We start from the raw sequence: 19,690 nt of genomic DNA on the forward strand, positions 1-19,690 counted from the left end.
GAAAACCCATCATGCATATATGTATTTACACTATACCAATCTTTATAGTTAATCCCTTTCGCATCCCAGCTCAATCAATACCAATTCATGTTTCATACTCCATTCGTGAATATACCATTCCAACTCATCTCATTATCATGCCACTTTAATACAAACCTCCTCATTAAGGTCACATGCTAAGTTCATGCCAAATTCATCATTTACAATCCATGAATCACATCACTCATTTAGATTTATTTATCCCATGCATTCAACACAATAATCCAATCCAAGCAAGCATAAACCATTTCAGATTCTAGAAACAACCACACAATCACAATGCCTCGCCCAGTTCCTCGCTTAGGCTGAAGGGTTTCGCTTAAGCGAGAGGGGCTCTCGCTCAAGCGAGCTCCCTTCGCCTAAGCGAGAGCTCGACACACACAAAACAACAACCACCACGCATTCTCGCTTAGGTGAGCCTCTCCTCGCCTGAGCGAGATGCTCGTTCGAACTCAAAAACTGAGTTGGTTGCCTGAGCGACCTCTCGCGTGAAAAGGGTCTGGGCGAGTCCCTGCCCATCTCGCCTAGGCGAGATTGGCTCGCTTGGACGAGATTATCAGGTCTCGCCACTGTTTTCCTGCAACAACCACACACACCAGTCCAAAACATCATACTCATACGTTCACAACCATCATAACATCACACCAACCACATAACCTCAAAATAACAGCTAAACAACATGGAAAAACGGAATATATGAGTAAGCCATAGCTTCCCTACCTAGAAATGGCTAGCACGAGACCTCGACTCTAAACAGTGAGACGTGGTAGCTCAAGGAGCATCTTAAGGTGCTGGAAAGAAATGGGAAACAACGGGAATATGAGTTACCCAGAGTAACAGTAGCAGAACCATAAACACGGATGAAGGAACACTTACGTAGGGGAAAAGAGCTGGTTCGAACTTGCGTGCCTACGGTGGTACCAAACCCTAGCAGAGATTGAGAGGCTGCTGCGGTTCTTAGGACAAGGAACAATTTTCTGAAAGTGAGAGAGAGAGTTAGGGTTAGGGCAGTCTTAAGGTCTGAATTCGTTTTGGACCAGCCCTTGGACCCATTCGATCTGGAACAACCCTTACAAAAATAAGGCAGCTGAAAATTGGACCTTACAAAACTAAACATTTTAAAAATAATTTTAACTTTATATATTTAAATAATAAATTAAATATTAATCAACTTCTCAATTATTAATAATTTAATATTTGTTCATTAAAGTTTGAAAAGATACTCAGATACTAGAACATTATTTGTGGATAGCTATGAAAAATATATAAAAACATATTTGTATAAAAAAATTTGTCATCTCTACAAACTCCATGTAATTATACAACGAAATGGAGAACGTTTTTTAGCATTTCATACTTCGCTAACACAATAAACAGACTAATTAAACTCTAAAAGTAATAACAACATAATTTAGAAAATTAAATTGCATGCTGAAAACAAATACACCAACTGCAACAAAAAAAAAAAAAAACTTTTAACACTTAAAAACAACAAGAGAAAAAAAAAAAACCTGAAGTAGTTTCTTTAACTAAACTACGATCACTTCTCATACAACCATAATTTCCTTTATCATGTACTCAACGACCCTGTTTTAAAAGAAGAGTAAAAAAGGAAACAAGTTAATATAAAATTCATACAAAGAATATTCAAATTAATCATATAAGATATTTAATATAGAAAATAATAAATTAATCATTATGTAAACTTTTAGGTGAGATACAAGATTTAAATATTCACCTTCACAACTTGTTTATATTTTTTGATAATTATTTTATAAAAATTGAATACTTACTTTTAAAAAATATATATGTAATATTATATATGTCCAGCACTTTGTAAAAATCACATGTATTTTTATTCTCTGATAATTCTTTACCAACTATACGTCTTAATCTAGGATCACCTTTTGTTTAAGAAATTAGTCGAAGCCTTATATTTTCCTGCTCTTGAATATCAACATCAATTTGATCTTATACTGAGTCTCAATAATATATATATATATATATATATATATATATATATATATATATATATATATATATATATATATATATATATATATATGTAAACTTAGAAACACATTCTAAATGAGTTATAAGATAAAATAAATGCAAGCTAAATGTAATAAAGTTAGGGTTATAAACGTGCAACCAAATCATCATAATATCACTAAATAGTAGTAGAAATATCACATTGCTCATTAGATCTAGAAAGTATTATTTGTTGTTAGAATTTGACATAGTTGTTTAATTCATATAACTGTTCTCCTTTTCAATAAGATTGATAAATATAATTAATTGTTTTATTTCATGCTTATGCTTAATGCTTGTTCCGGGTATGATGAACATGTCATTAAACAATTATATAGCTATGTTTTGATACTTGAACTCTTATCTCTTTACTATTTGAACTCAAGAAATCGTCGTTCTTCACTTCAAATTCTCATGTGATGCTTTAACTCATTGTCATGATAGCACATTATTAAAAGATATTTCATGCAATCTTTATGAAGTTTTTTTTTTTTTCAGAAGATGATAACATGATATTCCCCATAGCTCAAAGCTCTTACCACTACAGGTCATTATTTTTCTATTTTAAAATAAATAATATTTTCTACTATTTTCGTCTTTGTAGTGTTGAAACAAAAAATATCATTCTTTGTATATTGCACTTAATTAAATAGTTTTTCTTAAACTAGTTAAACTAGTGTGAGAATTGATGAGTTTTGAAAAAAAAAAAGAGTAATTTATCCAATAAATTATATTCTTATTATCTTTTAGTTGTTTTCATTCCACTAAGAGATAATTATGGATATAAGCTAGTGTCCAATAATTCTCGGTTTCGTGCAATCCTTTCACATGTTTATTTGACTCCAATTTATGCTTGACAGTAACCTATATTCATTCAAAATTAAAATCTTCACATGATTTCAACTTATGCAACTCATAAAATTCAACACATCATTTTACACATTTCTCACAAAGTATAGCATTAAATCAACTATTAAACTTAAAAGTATATACCATATGCAAATTTATTTATTTTTTTGTCGATGGCTATCTTTTGTGATTCTTTATGCCATCCAAGGATTGATATGTCGATTTAGTCTTAGGTGATTCATCATAAAAGATATAAAAGGCTAGAAAAAAAATTAAGAAAGTGTTATAAGTTTTCTTAAATAATAATGAGAATATGTAGATTAAAAAATATAGTCACATCAAGATAACCAATAAAATGTAAATGTTGTTTCATTTTATAAGTGTGTACATTCAAAAAAGTATAGTTATTAAATGATTATCATAACCATAAAATTCCAAATTGTAATAAGAATTAACATTCTTTTAAGATAAACAAAACTATATCATCGTGATTTTCTACCATTCAAAACAATAAGTTGGAGACCAAAAAATATGTATTATTTTCTCATTTAATTCATATGCATCTTGAAATTTAAAACAACTTTTTTTCCTCAAAGTATTTAAGAAGATACATTCTTATATCTTTTAAAAAAAAAAGTTCTTGGTTTTATAAGAAATATTTTCAATACCTTTTCCAAGAAATCAAAGATACCATGTGTACTGTATGGCCTATCGACATCCTAGCCACACCATCAGTCAAGCGGCCTAATAAGCGGTTGAAGGTCGTTCGCTACAGGCAGACGATCCCTTGGGTTGTTGATGTGACAATATCTCCGGAGTGATTTAAGGAAGCTCGCGACCGAACGACCCCGCCGATCATTCCAAATGAACTTTGTCCTCATATCAGAGCCCTTCTATATGAGGACACACGACCCTCCGGTCGGGCGTCTACACCAAAACTAAATCAGTAAGTTAAAAATAAATTAAAGTAATACAATTCAGTAATCAAGTTTAAAAAGTAATTGGGTCATGATTAAGAAAACCCTAATCACGGACCCATGTCAAAAACTATAAATAGAAGCCCAAGGTAAGTTGGTGAGGACTTTTACTTCACATTTATTACAACATTAATTACACTTACCTGAATGAACTTAGGCTGACTTAAGCATCAGAACCTTATAGACAGGTACTTCGATCGTTTGGACAATCGAGTGGGTGAAAGCTAGAAGAAATTGAACGGTAGAAAGAAGGAGAGATCGAATGGTGGAGGGTTGTACGAAAAGACTTGAAAGACAAATCGAGTGTTTGATATAGGTGCTTGGTCCTTATACCCAAAAGACCATGTTTTATATTTTTCTCAAGTTCAATGAAACGTGTTGATTGTAAAATAAATTGTTAGCTAGAAAAAGAATTTAAATAGAGTTTAGATTTTTTTGCAGAAAAATATATGTTAGATAATGACTAGGGATCATCTAATAGTTTTGAAGTACATTTACAATTTTGTTTTCTTAATACAGGAATAATAAAACATAATAGTAAACACTTTGATTTATATATGTGGATTCAACTCAAAATAGGTTAATTAATGTTCTCCTTTGTTACATGCAAAGTTTCACTAAATAAGAAAGATTATAAGTAACATTCATCGTCACTTCTGAATACAAAAAGTCATTATTGAATATCTTCATCTCCCACTAAGATAAAGAATGAATACAATTTGACACTTTTGATGGAGTACACAATGCCACTCTTTACAATACAATATAAATTAAAGTTTTTACAAGGAATCTCTCTATTAGAGAATATGAAATCCAAACACTCCTTGCACTAGACAAGATTTTACAAACACAATCCTCTCTTTTAAGTTGTCTAATAAATAATCTTGTAGATTTAATAGTAGAAGCTTGTGAATTGTTTTAATGCAATGTTTCACATTGATCATGTATAGAACATTGATCGCACTACTAGAATTTCTCATATTACATGGAATTTTTATGCAAATTTGTTAAAAAAATTTACAAGAAAAGACTTTTTTTTCTGCTATTTTTTCTAAGAATTTTATTTAGAAGGTAATTCTTTCGTGGGTAATCATTTCCTACAAAATTATTAAATTTGCATACAAAATATTTTGCAAGAAAATTGGTAGCAATTTCTTACAAATTTTTTTCACAACAAAATTTGTAAGTATCTTTTACAAAACAATTTTCAAAACAATATTGACAGAAAATATAAGTTTCTTTAGTAGTGTCGTTGGATTCACTTCTAATTATAAACATAAAAGAATCGTCGAAGCTTGAGAACTTTATATAGATTATGTCTAGACTTTATTTAAACTCCTTAAACATGCATGAATCGCTTTCTTATACTTTGCATAGTCCTTTAGTCTTACCCTACTCTAGTTTATAACACCTTTCTAACACTAAATGACATTATCAGACCCATAAAAATATAATATGCTATTATTAAAATCAAGGATGTATGTGGCCAGAGTTTCGTATACTTAGGCTTAAGGTCCATGAAAATTTATATATACCTAACAAATTGTATAATTGGCTGGTAAAAGACATGCCTTTAACAGAGATAATAAAACATTATGTTCAACATCAATATTTGTAACTACCCCTAGACTAACACAAAAAAGGCCTTCGACGTCACCTGTTTAACGTCTGCTCAAAAGAACACCCACGTAAAAAATGACCGGTGGCAGTTTTGTAAATAACTGGACAAATTTAACGTCGGTCCATCAGAGCCCCGACGTCAAGTAACGTCGGCCCAGCAGCGCCCCGACGTCACGTTCAAAAGGACGTCGGCCCCTAAAATCCCCGACGTCACGTTACGTCGGCCCCAGATCTACCCGACGTCAAGTTACGTCGGCCCTAGTACCACAGACGTCAAATTACGTCGGCCTGGCACAGCACAGACGTTAATTTTTTCCTAAAACCAGCGCGAACCCCTCTCCTCCCCTCTGTTACGTTGCGCGTTCTTCTCCTCCGTGCCGGCGACAACGAGAGCCACCATTGCAGGTCAGTTTCTTCGTTTTCCACCGCTGAAAATTGTTGGGTTTTGATTTGTGGATTGATTTAGGAGTTTTGAACCGAATATTTTTCGTTTTCGTCCCCATTTTGCAGTGTTATTCTTCGTCTCCGTGGTGTGTGAAACAGAATATTGGCCTCGCACATTCTCCCCTCCGTGCCGGCGACGACGCCATTGCAGGTACAGTTTATCATTTTTCACTACTGAAAGTTGTTGGATTTTGCTTTGTGGATTGGTTTTGAGTTTTGAGCCCAATATTTATCGTTTTCGTTCCCATTTGGTAGTGTTTCTCTTTCCCATATTTGGCCAACCATTAGCACGTTCGGCCCCTAAGACCACTCTCCTCCAACTTCGATTTTGGTTTTGCAAGAAGAGGTTAGCTTTACTTATCCTTCTTTTTGCATTTTGTAAGTGTGTTCATATTGTATGTATAAAATTGAATTTTTTTTTTTTACCGTTGTAGTTTAATATTTTTAATAATTTTTAGTTATTTTTTTGGGTCTACTTTTTATTTTGAATTTTTGTATTAATATTTACATAATTTTGAAAGAAATTTATGTTTATTGTTAGATTTCTTTTATTTAAAATATTTTCAATTTTATTTGATTTTTTAATACTATGGTTGCATTGTTGTTTTATATATGAAGATTTATTATAATTTTAATCAAATACTAAGTGAACCTTAGTTCCCGTTTAAGATTTAGTACAAATGATTAAATTTTTAATCGTTTGTATTAAATCTTGAATTGTCTGATTGGACAGTTTGGAAGAATTATTTTTCATAATTTGTTATAATGCATACATTGAGGTTTATGCATAAATTTCACAAAATTTCGGTTGAGGCTAATTTGTGTTGTTCTCTGGATGCATACTTGATTGTGATCATGATTAATCACTTTCATTTCGTGTACTTTTCACTTTTATGATATTTGACTTATTTGTATGTGTTAGAAAATTATGAAAAATAATTTTTTCGAATGGGTAGGGCCTCACCTTGTGAGACTTAAAAGTTTGAGATTGATTGAGTTTTTTACGAACATATAGTATGGATCGAAGCTGGATGAATGAGCGTCGCATAAGTGAAAAGTATGAGAAGGGGGTTTCTGAGTTTTTGCAATATGTTCAAGAACACGCAATCTCAAGTAACGGGACATATTTTTGTCCTTGTGTTCGTTGTCTTAATCAAATACGTCATGACTTAGGAACAATGCGTGATCATCTATTCATCTTTGGTATAATGAGAAGTTATACACTTTGGACTTGGCATGGAGAAGTATTAGACAAGCCTACAACGTCACGAGGAACAGATTATGTAGACGACTGGATGAATGATCATTTAGAAGATATGGTACGTGATGTTGGGGAGGAGAATTTTGGAAAAGTTCATTTATATGATTCTCTTAAGTCCGATTCAGAGGAACAATTGTACCCAGGATGCACTAACTTTACGCGACTGTCAGCAACTTTGAAATTATTCAGTTTAAAAGCAAGGCATGGATGGACGGATACAAGTTTCACAGAATTGTTGGAGTTGTTAAAGGAGATGCTTCCAGAAAATAACACGTTACCTATCCGTAATTACGAAGCGAAGAAAGTTTTATGTCCAATGGGTTTGGAATATCAAAAGATACATGCATGTCCAAATGGTTGTGTTTTATACAGAGACGAGTTTGCTTCACTGAAGGCGTGTCCAACATGTGGTTTATCGCGGTTTAAAAAGAAAATTGATGGAAATAGTGGCGATGAAGACAAAGATGGTCCACCTGCTAAGGTGATGTGGTACCTTCCTATAATTCCTAGATTCAAACGACTATTTTCCATTAAAGAAGATGCAAAAAACCTGAAATGGCACGTTGATGGAAGAAAGTGTGATAATCTTCTTCGACACCCAGCTGATTCTCCACAATGGAAGAAGATTGATGAAACATTTCCAGAATTTGGTGCTGAGCCAAGAAACTTAAGACTTGGACTTGCTACAGATGGTATGAATCCTTATGGGAACTTAAGTAGCAAACATAGTTCATGGCCAATTTTGCTGATGATTTACAATTTATCTCCTTTGTTGTGCATGAAGAGGAAATATATGATGTTGTCTATGATGATATCGGGTCCTAGACAACCTGGAAATGACATTGATGTGTACCTAAAGCCGTTGATCGATGATTTGAAACTATTATGGGAAGAAGGTGTCGATGTGTATGATTCATATTCTGAAGAATTGTTTTGTTTGCGTGCAATGTTGTTTTGCACCATAAATGATTTTCCAGCATATGGAAACTTGAGCGGTTACAGTGTTAAAGGTCATTTTGCATGTCCCATTTGTGAAAAAAACACGAGTTATATTCAATTGAAGCACGATCAGAAAACTGTGTATACAAGACATCGAAAGTTTCTTCCTCGAAATCATCCTTATCGTAGAATGAAAAAAGAATTTAATGGAAGTCCTGAGGATGAAGTTGTAGCGAGACCCCGCAATGGTGAAGAAATATACAACCAAGTGGAAAACATTGACATTGTGTTTGGGAAACATCCAAAGAAAAAGACCACGGAAAAAAGCATTTGGAAGAAACGATCAATCTTCTTTAATCTTCCATATTGGTGTAAACTTGATGTACGACATTGTATAGATGTGATGCACGTTGAAAAAAATGTATGTGATAGCGTCATCGGGACTTTACTAAATGTAAAAGGAAAGACTAAAGATGGAGTTAAAGCACGACAAGATTTGGCTGAAATGGGCATCCGTTCTGAGTTACATGCACAATCAATTGGAAGACGAACCTACCTGCCTCCAGCTTGTCACACTCTTTCTAGAAAAGAGAAGCAAATTTTTTGTGAGTGTTTAAGAAGTGTGAAGGTTCCCCAAGGTTACTCTTCAAATATTAGTAGCCTTGTTTCTATGCAAGATTTAAAGTTAGTCGGTTTAAAGTCTCACGATTGTCATGTGTTGATGCAACAACTTTTACCAGTAGCTTTTCGAGCCATCTTACCTACTTCTGTCAGAGGTATTCTAACACGTTTGTGTATGTTCTTCAATGCCATATGCAAGAAAGTTATTGACCCTCGAGTGTTAGACGATTTGGAAAATGAGGCCATTAGACTATTGTGTCAATTGGAAATGTATTTTCCACCTTCATTTTTCGATATCATGGTTCATTTGATAGTTCATCTTGTGAGGGAAATTCGATTATGTGGGCCAGTTTTCTTGAGATGGATGTACCCAGTGGAAAGATACATGAAGATCTTAAAGGGATATGTCAAGAATCAGTATCGACCAGAAGCTTCTATTATAGAGCGGTACATTGCAGAAGAAGCCATTGAATTCTGCTCAAGTTATATGCCAAGTTGTGAACCAATTGGAGTTCCTAAGACTAGACATGAAGGTAAATGTGAAGGTAAGGGTGTGCGTGGAGTGAAGATTCAAAGTGTTAGTAGAAAATTAGTTGATCAAGCCCATTTGTACATCTTAAACAACACTGTAGAGGTCATTCCTTACATAACGCAACACATTGATGAAACGAAATCAGCACATCCACGAATGAGTGAAAAAAGGGCACTTAATGAACATAACAAAACATTCTTATCATGGTTTAAGAAAAAGGTTTACGCGACTCCAAATGTTTCTGAAACTCTATTGAGGCTAGCTCGTGGACCGAACAATGATGTCATTACATATGGCAGGTACTACATAAACAATCATTGTTTTTATTCAAAGATGGAAGATGACAAAAGTAGAGTTCAAAATAGTGGGGTTACACTTCAAGCTGAATCTGTACATTTTGCCAGTTCTAAGGACAAGAATCCAGTTAGAGCATCCATGAGTTACTTTGGAATAATACACGAAATATGGGAAGTTGATTATGTGACTTTTAGAGTGCCAGTTTTCAAGTGTAAATGGGTTGATAGTAATTCGGGTGTTAGCACAGATGACTTTGGCTTTACTTTGGTGGATCTTAACAAGATGAGTGATACAAATGAACCATTTATTATGGCTAGTCAAGCAAGACAAATTTTTTATGTCATTGATCCAGCCAATCAGAAATTGTCAGTTGTATTGGAAGGAAGAAACATGCACGTAAATGATGATGAAGATTGTCTAGACATACTTGAGACAACGTCTTTCTCATCAAGAACCATTCAAGACAAAGTTGATGATGTAACTGATGACATCCATGCTATTCGAAGTGATCACAATGAAGGCATATGGGAGAACACAATTTCTTGATAGGTGTTTATTTAATAATATTGTCACATTTACTTTTTTTTATTTTTCTTCCTGTTTTAATATAATAGAGGTTAATTGAGTATATTTTCATTGTTAACATTTCCTAATGATATGTTTCAGGTATGACAAGCTCCGGATCAGATCAGGAGGGACCTGGTAGATCTGTGACTCGGTTGCCGGATGTCACAAACCGACGAGAGAGGATGCCGGTCCACATTGATCCTCGATCGGGTGAACCCAGTGGCCCTTGGGAAAAAAAGTACCGTAGCTACATAGGAATGTTGGCCAAAACGAAAGTTTCTATTGCAATTGCATGTTGGGATGACGTCGCGGAGGTCGAGAAGAACCTCCTATGGCAGGATCTTGTGGTATGTTTACTTAAACCAACTATAGTATTTTTTTATGTTACTGTTAACATAACATATTTTATGTTTTAAACATCACAAATTTGAGATTACTCCGAACACTGAGCGAATTAGAAAGAAAGTCTTATCTCACATAGCCACCAGATGGAGGGACTTCAAGGCAAGGCTCACACGTTTATATGTGTTTGGAGATAGACAACATGACACTCCTTGTGAGAAGTACAAAATCTCGGAGGAGGAGTGGATGCAATTTCGTGCATGTAGAGAGTCTGGAGACTGGCAGGTTTGTTTGTTAAATTTGTTTATAGTGACACTAGTCATACATTTCTGTATTCAAACTATTAAATAATGTTATGTGTGACAGGAAAAAAGGACAGCAGCCCAACAAAGACAAAGGCTTAATGATACACCACATGTACTCTCTCGAGGTGGTTATGCATTATTGGAGAAAAAATTGAAAAAGTCGCGTGCACAGTCTCTGGGACTTGAGTCCCCTGACCTAGTGGATGCAATTCCTAGGTACGAGATGTGGAAGGCTGCTCGGACTAAGTCCGATGGGCAAATGACATCACAATCAGCTCAAATCATATCTCAAAAAATAGTAAGTACAAACCTTATTTGACTATCATAGTTCATATGTTTCTCCTTTTGATTAAACTTTCTTTTGTGGTGTAGGATGAATTAATTGAGCAAGAGACTCAGGGTTCGTTTGTTGGCCATGGTCGGGACGATATACTCACAACGGCAATTGGAAGGCCAGAGCACCCAGGACGTGTGCGTGGTGTTGGAGGTTCCATTGGTCTTCGAGATTACTTTGGTCCTCCACAAAGAAGTAATGAATCGTTGAGTCAAGAGGCCTTGAGGAAGATGGAGCAACAAATGGAGGAAAGATTCAACCAACGCATGGGAATTATGGAGCAACGTTTTATGGAACAACTTCAACAGCAGCAACAAATACAAAGAACACTTGAAGAAAAGCTTCAATCCATGCAGCAACAGAACATGGAATTACCCACTCAAGCTCCAACAGGACAACGTGTGAGTACAAAAGGCTCATGCTCTGGTGTAGATCATACTGACTACACAATTCAGTATGAGCTATTGGTTGATGAAGACCCCCCGCGCGTAGTGGCCATAGGACGACAACTTCAGGGTGGGGAGACTATCCATGGTGTTCCTCTATTGCCCCAGTATGCGCGTGTGATGATTGATGAAGTTCGAGATCCCCATGCTCAAGTGCCTGTGCCAACTTCAGAAATCCAATTTGTTGGGGAAGCTTTAGGCACATTTATGGCTTGGCCTAAAGCACTGATCATGCCATACTTTAGCCCACCAAAGGTATTATGACATCATGTTTTTAGTAGTTCAATCTTACAATTTATAAAACTTTTAACGTCAAACCTTTCTAAATCTTTATTTCAGTCCACTCGTCCTGAAAAACAGCCGGTCCGACGTCCACGTGTTATACGTGAAGATGATGAAATGGCAGAAGCAGAAGATGATCCTCTAGGAAAGCTGCTTCTGAAATTACACAAGTTGAAAAGAGGACCGGTAGAGCTAGAGTGGGAGTTAAGAGTATTTGGCCTCCATTGTCATGTCCCATTGTACATAACCCTGAATGATGCACTAGAGATCATTACAGGAGACAAGATGTTAAATATTTCAGTCATACAACTATGGTGCATGTAAGATTTTTTTTCATTGTATTTCATATTTAAAGCAAGGAATTGGTACCTTTTAATATTATACCTAATTGTCTTCTTGTAGGTACATGGACAAAGTCATTGTGGACCAAGGTCGATCTTCCGTCTATGGATTCATTGAACCTCAAACAATTCAACCTTCGGGAAACTCACCTGACCACATCAAACTTTATTTGCAAACATGGATGGTTGAGTCAAATAGAGAGATCTACTTTGCACCATACATTGATTCGTAAGTGTTTTTGCTAATAATATTTTGTGAAGTATTATTAATTATTTTGGCTAAGTACTTGTCATTGATGGTAGGTATCATTGGCAACTTTGTCTCATCATTCCAAGACAATGCCTAGTTGTATGGTTTTGTTCATGCCATAGGAAGATTCCACCAGCTTTTAAAAACATGTTACAAGAGTAAGTATTATTTTTTTTTTCAATCCTAACCTATGTATCTACTTAGTTATAAAAACTTATATATGTTTTATGTTTCCAAAATTTCATTAGAATTGTGGGTAAACCTAGAGGCCAACAACTTAAAGTCATATATCCAAAGGTTAGAACTCATTCATTTTAAAGTTATTAATTTCTGTATGTCAACTTATGACTTTGATGTGTTTATTTTATTTGTAATGTTCAGTGTAACAAGCAAGAAGATTCATGGGAATGTGGATATTATGTCATGTCTTGGATAAGAACAATCATTCGAGCTGCAGTTAAAGATGAATGGATAGAGGTAATTATATATATCTTTCACATATTATAAATCATATCAAACTTTAAAGAAAGATATTCATATATAATGAAATTGTATTACTTTTTCAGCGATTCAAGAATCCATCACCTCTGCCAGATGACATTATCCACACACTAAGACAGGAATGGGCAGCATATCTATTGGAGAGATGGGGTTGATACCACATGAATTAGAACTCATCTTAAAAACTTTATTGTACAAGAATTTCATGTTGAAACTTTTAGTTTGTTGTTATTTATATTAGTTTAGAATATATGTTGAAACTTTAGTTCTATTATATATAACTGTAACTCTAAAATTGTGCTGAAAGTATTATGAAATTGTTCTGGGAATTTTCTGATTTTCAGGTGTGTGGATATTGTAAAAACAGTCAAATTTTTAAAAAAAAAATGGAGCAGTTTGACGTCTGTCAGGGACTGCCAGACGTTAAATAACGTCGGCCCTGGTACAGTCCGACGTTATTTAACGTCTGACAGTCCCTAACAGACGTCAAACTGCTCAGGTTTTTCCCTCTTTCTGGCGCGAAAATTGACGTCTGCTATCACTGGCCCCGACGTTGGATAACGTCGGACTCCTAAAGGACCGACGTCAAGTGACGTCTGCTGTTTTTCCGACGTTATTTTGACGTCACCCGATACGACGTCGGTTTTTGGACAGACGTCAAAGGTCGAAAATATCGGACGTTAAAAGGCTTTTTTGGGTTAGCTAGATGAAATTTGAATTCACATTTTCATGATTGTCTCTTTCCTTTGTTATTTGGATGCTAGTATGATATTCATTCAAAGCGGCGCTATCAGTGACAAAAAAAATCATGTCTGCTCAAAATTCCATTTTGTTTGATAAATCTAGGTTTTCGAATCGAAAACCCTTACTAATAATATATATATCTCTTATGAAAGCAAATGTTTCTTCTCCATTGAGAAAATTCCCACCAACAAAAGAACAATATTTATCTATCAACTTTCTTAAAAATATGTACATCTTCTACACATTTAAATCAGTATTTGTGTGATGGGTAGGGTACTCATTTCTTGAGTTTGAGCATTATGAATTATATTATTTATGATAAAGAAAAAACATAGATGCGAATCCCTATGAAAAACAAAGGGGTAGGTCCGAACCGACAACAGACACGACGCCCCACTCCAAACCAATGTCGTAAGCAGTGACTAAACCTCTTCCTGTGACTTCTTGACACGCACGCACCACACTTCCAAATTCGACACGTGTCCTTCCTCCTCACCATCCCAATCCCAAACCCTACCCTTTCTCCTCACCCTATAAATCCCCCTCTCTCCCTCATGCTCCAACTTTCAAACGCCGCCACCGCATAATTTTCCCATTATTCTCTCTCACCAACAATAATGGCCGCCGCACCGCAACTTCACTTTCCCCCAGGATTCAGATTCCACCCCACAGACGAAGAACTCGTCCTTCATTACCTCTGCCGCAAATGCATCAACCAACAAATCGCCGTTCCCATAATCGCCGAAATCGACCTCTACAAATACGACCCTTGGGACCTCCCAGGTAATTTCCAAATTCAAATTACCCTTTATTTAAATATTTTCTTGTTTTATTATTTTATTTCTGAAATGCTTAAATATTTTTTTCTTATGTACAGGAATGGCGTTGTACGGAGAGAAAGAGTGGTATTTCTTCTCGCCGAGGGACCGGAAGTACCCCAACGGTTCGCGCCCAAACCGCTCCGCGGGAACCGGGTACTGGAAAGCAACCGGAGCAGATAAACCGATTGGTAAACCGAAACCGGTTGGGATAAAAAAAGCGTTGGTGTTTTATTCTGGAAAAGCGCCCAAGGGAGAGAAGACAAACTGGATCATGCACGAGTATCGCCTCGCCGAGGTGGACCGTTCCGTTCGCAGAAAAAACAGCTTGAGGGTGGGTATATATATATAATATATCTTTTTCTCTCTTAATTACAGAGGGTATAATAGACCTTTCCCAGAAAAAACATAACGTACGAAACTACTGTTTTACCTTTAATAAATGGTACTGGTTCATTGCTTCCAATATCAAGAAGTCTCGGATTACGATAACTTGATAAAGACGAATCACTAGAAAAATAAAATAAAATGTGGCGGACCAATTATTAGTTTCTAATTACGGAAATGATTCGTTCTTATCTCGATAAAGTTCGGGATATTGAAAATTAATAAATAAATTGATGAAAATGTGTGCACCTGATTGTGATTTTGCAGCTGGATGACTGGGTGCTGTGTCGCATATACAACAAGAAAGGCCCAGTTGAGAAGCAACCACCGGTCAAAATTGAGTGTTCCGAATTGGCGGAGGAGAAGCCGGCGATTGCGCCGCCGTACGCGGAGGCGACGGTGGTGGACTGTGTGAACTTCGAGGCGTCGGATTCGGTGCCTCGGCTGCTGACGACGGACTCGAGCGGCTCCGAGCAGGTGGTCTCGCCGGGGCCGGCGAGCGAGGTGCAGAGCGAGCCGAAGAGGAGCAACATTGAGTTTGAGTACAATTACGTGGATGCCACTCTGGCGTCGCAGTTCCATAGCGCGAATCAGATGTCGCCGCTGCAGGATATCTTCATGTACCTCTCGAAACCATTTTGAAAGGATAATTAGGCGCCAGAACGACGCCGTTCGCGTGCGTATGAACGCATGCATCGATTTTTGCGGTGGCTGCATCGCACGGGGAGCAGGAGACTGAGTGATGGAAGGTCCATGAGTGTGCCCGTGCTGGTGCGCGCAGGTGATATTATCAAAAGCAGAAACAAAAAAGTGATTCTTACATGAACAATTGAAGATGATGAATTATGAGTGTATTAAATTAATGAAATATTAAAACATCAATAGTCTTATAGTGTTAATGCGGGGTTATTTAATGATACTTAGTTAATGATGTGTTAATAATCTATTGATTTAATACGCCAAAATTCTTACAATGATTTGTATTATATGAGACTATTTTTGGCTGGGGAAGAATTGTTTTTTCTCTATTGAAGAAAGCTCGTGAAGAACTTATTTTTGTAAACAAATTGTTAAACTTATTGAACTTCATTAGTTTTTTAAAATGTATTTTGAGAATATTTTAAAATTCGCTTGAGTTTATTTTATTTTCAAAACAAGAGAAAAAACTTGTATATACAAACATTTGATTATATTTTACACATCATCGAAAATAAAAGCATTCTAGTATGTACTTGGTATTTTTTTTAGATGAAAAGATAATTTTCTTTCTTTTCAATTTTTGGTTTCTCATTTTTTTTCCTTCCTCTTGCACCTTATCGAGGACTATGTGGATTATTCATACTATTCTGTTAGATTTTTGTATCGTATATAGTTCTAAAAAGCAGACCAACCCCATCCTCTCTTTCACAATGGGTCGACTTGGCTGCTAAATGGGTTGGAGTTTGTACCTACGGTGAATACCAAATTTATTTTTGTTTCGTGACGTAAATTATCACTCTACTTCTCTAAGAACCTTTAATAGTGAACTGTTATATCTAGATAGTTTGTTATCTTAATATTCAGTGAGAATCTTTTCTAGATATTTTGAAGAACTCGAACATCATATTTTATAAAAGTTAAAAATGAACCTACATCATGTTTATACCATCTATTTTACAAAAGTTTTCAAACTTTTCTGAAATTTCTCTCTATGATCAATTTAAATAGAAACAATTTTAAAAATATTTTAAATTTATAAGACCTTGAGAAGTCTTTAAAAAGCATGATAAGTATCATTTGGAACCTAGAGAAATCATCTATTTTGACTAATGTATAGAGGTTCCCACCAAGACTTATGGTTCGTGAAGGTCCAAATAGGTCAATGTGAAACAATTCTAAAGGTCTTTTTAGTTGAAACACAATTTTTATATTTGAAAGAGACCTTGGTTTGTTTCCCCTTTTGGCATGTTTCACACACTTAGAATTAACACAATGTTATCACATGCATCAAAGATAAGACAATGACAAGGTTCAAACACTACTTTGTATCCTTTATCACAAAGTTGGCTTATACTTATCAAATTATGCATTAATCTTTCAACTAGGAGCACATTTTTTATATTGAATGAGGATTCATTGCTTATGATTCCAGTTTGAAGTATTTTCCCTTTGTTGTCATCTCCATAAGTCACAAATCCTCCAACCTTCAAGTTCAACTTTGCAAATTTTGTTTGATCACCTATCATATGCCTTGAACACCCACTATCTAGGTACCACAAATCTTTCTTGTCACTTTTTATGATATAAAAAACAAATTTACATTACATGGTACCCTTGATAGGTTAGGTCCAACATGGTTAATCCTATCTTAGTCCTTTTAGGATCCATTTCAAATATCCTTTAGGTATCTCATATTTTTTTGCTTTGTAGTTCTTAGAAACATGACATTTTCTCATACAATAATTATAAACAGTTTAAGATATTTCACTTGATTTGCTAATGGAAAAGAAATTAGCAAACTTCTCGACTTTCTTTTCACTAAAGGAATTGTAAAAAATTCCAGCCTTTCCAAAGCACATTTTTGAGAGCCAAGAATAACTTCTAAATTTGTTTTTCACAAGGTTTTAAAATCAATTGATTTTCATTACAATAGGTTGAATTATTGTAATCATATCTAGGTTTTCAAGATCAATTGTTAAATCAGTTAATTATGTTTCTAGATGATTAACTTTGTTTTCTATCCGATTGTTTAAACCTTTTAGCCGATTGTCTATGACAACAATTATGTTAGCTTCATCATGCAATTCTTTGAAGTCATGTAGTAGTTAGTAATAATCATGCTTGTCTTTTGATGACAGAGAACTTGCTTGGCTTGATGATGATGACCCATATCTAGCCATGAGACACAAGTTTGCTTCTTCATTTCCTTCTTGTGATGAGGTACTTCTTAAATCATTATTTTCTTCCCAAACAATGTAAGCACGTCTTTCCTTGGGCTTGCTTTCCTTTTTCTTGTCAAAACCTTTCTCTTTGGTTTGATTAATGTTTGGACATTCAATATTTATATGTCTTTGCTTACCACAACTATAACAAATGAAATTTAGAGTACTATTTGAATCATTATGTTTATAATTGTACCTCCTTTTCTTACCTTTGTTACCTCTTCTCTTGAGATACTTTCCAAACTTCTTGACAAGTATATTTATATTCTCATTCTCACTGGATTCAGCCACATCCTCATCATTTTCCTCATCTTTCTTGATGCTAGACTTCAAGGCTATGTTATTCACCTTTTTCTTAATACTCTCTTGTTCATTTAGCCTGCTCATCTCTCACGCTCTCTAAGCTTTCCAAACAAGATAAGCCATTGTTGACAAGTCTCTTGATTCTCAGATGGTCGTGACATTAGGTTGCCATTTTGTCAAGAGACTTCAAGACCTTGATGTTTAACTCCTTTTTATCAAATTTCAGTCCCAATCCTATAAGATGGTTAACAATTTGTGTGAACCTTTTTCTGAACTTTAGCTATGGATTCACCTTGTTGCATTTTGAACTTTTGACAAAAGGAAGAAGATGAACATCTTCCTTCAATAAGGAGTTTTCATGATGATGATGATGGCTTATAAAGACTTGATGATGATATATAGAAAAATGTTGAATGCTTAAAGAGAATACTTGGATTCAAGAGATACATTGAAGACTAGTACATTTTATATTTAAAGTTCTAATTGTAATAGGCTTAAACTTTCTCTATAGTTGTAAGATTGTTAGAACAATAGCCAGTTCGCAACTCCTCTGAGAAAAACTAAATTTTCACAGAGATCAGTTTGTTAATCGATTACCAACTTATGATAACCGATTACCAAGTCAAAACTTTTATTTTTTGAAAATCCACTTAAGATAATCGATTACCACGATTGGTAATCAATTATCACTAGCAGTTATAACTTGGCTCTTCAAAAATGACTCGAAATAATCGATTACCACTGGTAGTTATAAAATTATTTGTTCAAAAATATACATGAGATAATCGATTTCCATTTTGGGTAATGGATTACCATTGCAAAAATTTGTTTTTGAAAACCACTAGAATAATCGATTATCTTAAGTGGTAATCCATTATCCTTGGCAGTTTCAGCTCAACTCTTCATTTCTAATAGATTGCAAAAAGTTCTTTAAATAGAACTCAGTTTCCAACTTCAAAAGCACCTTTTTAATATTAAGAGTTCTTGTGATGTGACTGCAAAATGGTGCTCTGTGAGATTCTTAAAAATAGATTTGAAAATCCTAGTGTGAGTGAGCGATAACTTTTTCTAAGTGAATTCTAAGAGTGAGTGTTGTGTTGTCACTAGGAAAGTTGGTCATCCTCTGACTCACGAGGAGTTTTTGTTCATTCCTTGTGTGATTCAAGGAAGGTGTTTTCATCCCTTGTGGATTTCAAGGAAGGTGTCTTCATCTCTTGTGTGATTCGTGAGAAGTGTTTTTTAAACCTTTACTCTTTTATAATTTGTTTGTACTCTTATTATTATAGTGATTGAGCTAATATCTTTATTTAAGAGATTAACAACTGGATCTAGGGTCTTTTGATCCGAACCAGTATAAATATCAATGTTTATTGTAAGACCCGTGAAAATTAATTAATTAAATAAATAATTAATTAAAAAATGCGGGTGGTGAGAGCCTTTATGACATTAAATATTGATTAATGTGACATGGAAAAGTACTAGCTCAAGTTCTTATGTATGCCAATTGTGTTATTTATATGTCAACGCCACGTGTAAATT

General features: G+C 34.9%; 3 protein-coding genes across 3 annotated transcripts; all 3 read left to right on the forward strand.

Moving 5' to 3' along the window:
• The first annotated feature begins 6,976 nt into the window (after positions 1–6,976).
• Positions 6,977–10,156, forward strand: LOC114194876. Its single transcript, XM_028085282.1, has one exon. It carries the CDS (start codon positions 6,977–6,979, stop codon positions 10,154–10,156), a length of 3,180 nt encoding a protein of 1,059 aa, XP_027941083.1.
• A 449-nt stretch (positions 10,157–10,605) lies between these two features.
• On the forward strand, positions 10,606–11,618 carry LOC114194877 (histone-lysine N-methyltransferase 2D-like). The gene is made up of 4 exons (XM_028085283.1): positions 10,606–10,804; positions 10,886–11,122; positions 11,197–11,557; positions 11,614–11,618. The coding sequence occupies exons 1-4, from the start codon at positions 10,766–10,768 to the stop codon at positions 11,616–11,618; spliced, it is 642 nt and encodes a 213-aa protein (XP_027941084.1). The 5' UTR covers positions 10,606–10,765.
• A 2,645-nt stretch (positions 11,619–14,263) lies between these two features.
• Positions 14,264–15,826, forward strand: LOC114195332 (NAC domain-containing protein 2-like). The gene is made up of 3 exons (XM_028085755.1): positions 14,264–14,505; positions 14,600–14,874; positions 15,195–15,826. The coding sequence occupies exons 1-3, from the start codon at positions 14,340–14,342 to the stop codon at positions 15,567–15,569; spliced, it is 816 nt and encodes a 271-aa protein (XP_027941556.1). The 5' UTR covers positions 14,264–14,339; the 3' UTR covers positions 15,570–15,826.
• Positions 15,827–19,690: the final 3,864 nt, after the last annotated feature.

Source organism: Vigna unguiculata, chromosome 8 (genome assembly GCF_004118075.2).
Source record: "Vigna unguiculata cultivar IT97K-499-35 chromosome 8, ASM411807v1, whole genome shotgun sequence".
In the NCBI taxonomy this organism is placed as follows: Eukaryota; Viridiplantae; Streptophyta; class Magnoliopsida; order Fabales; family Fabaceae; genus Vigna; species Vigna unguiculata.

What these genes read in the sequence shown, in the direction of transcription:
- LOC114194876 (XM_028085282.1), top strand. Translation starts at nt 6,977, where the DNA reads ATGGATCGAAGCTGGATGAATGAGCGTCGCATAAGTGAAAAGTATGAG.
- LOC114194877 (XM_028085283.1), top strand. Translation starts at nt 10,766, where the DNA reads ATGCAATTTCGTGCATGTAGAGAGTCTGGAGACTGGCAG. An exon ending in GAGAGTCTGGAGACTGGCAG is followed by an intron (nt 10,805 to 10,885) that starts GTTTGTTTGTTA and finishes TATGTGTGACAG; the next exon opens with GAAAAAAGGACAGCAGCCCA. An exon ending in AAATCATATCTCAAAAAATA is followed by an intron (nt 11,123 to 11,196) that starts GTAAGTACAAAC and finishes TTTGTGGTGTAG; the next exon opens with GATGAATTAATTGAGCAAGA.
- LOC114195332 (XM_028085755.1), top strand. Translation starts at nt 14,340, where the DNA reads ATGGCCGCCGCACCGCAACTTCACTTTCCCCCAGGATTCAGATTCCAC. An exon ending in CGACCCTTGGGACCTCCCAG is followed by an intron (nt 14,506 to 14,599) that starts GTAATTTCCAAA and finishes TCTTATGTACAG; the next exon opens with GAATGGCGTTGTACGGAGAG. An exon ending in GCAGAAAAAACAGCTTGAGG is followed by an intron (nt 14,875 to 15,194) that starts GTGGGTATATAT and finishes GTGATTTTGCAG; the next exon opens with CTGGATGACTGGGTGCTGTG.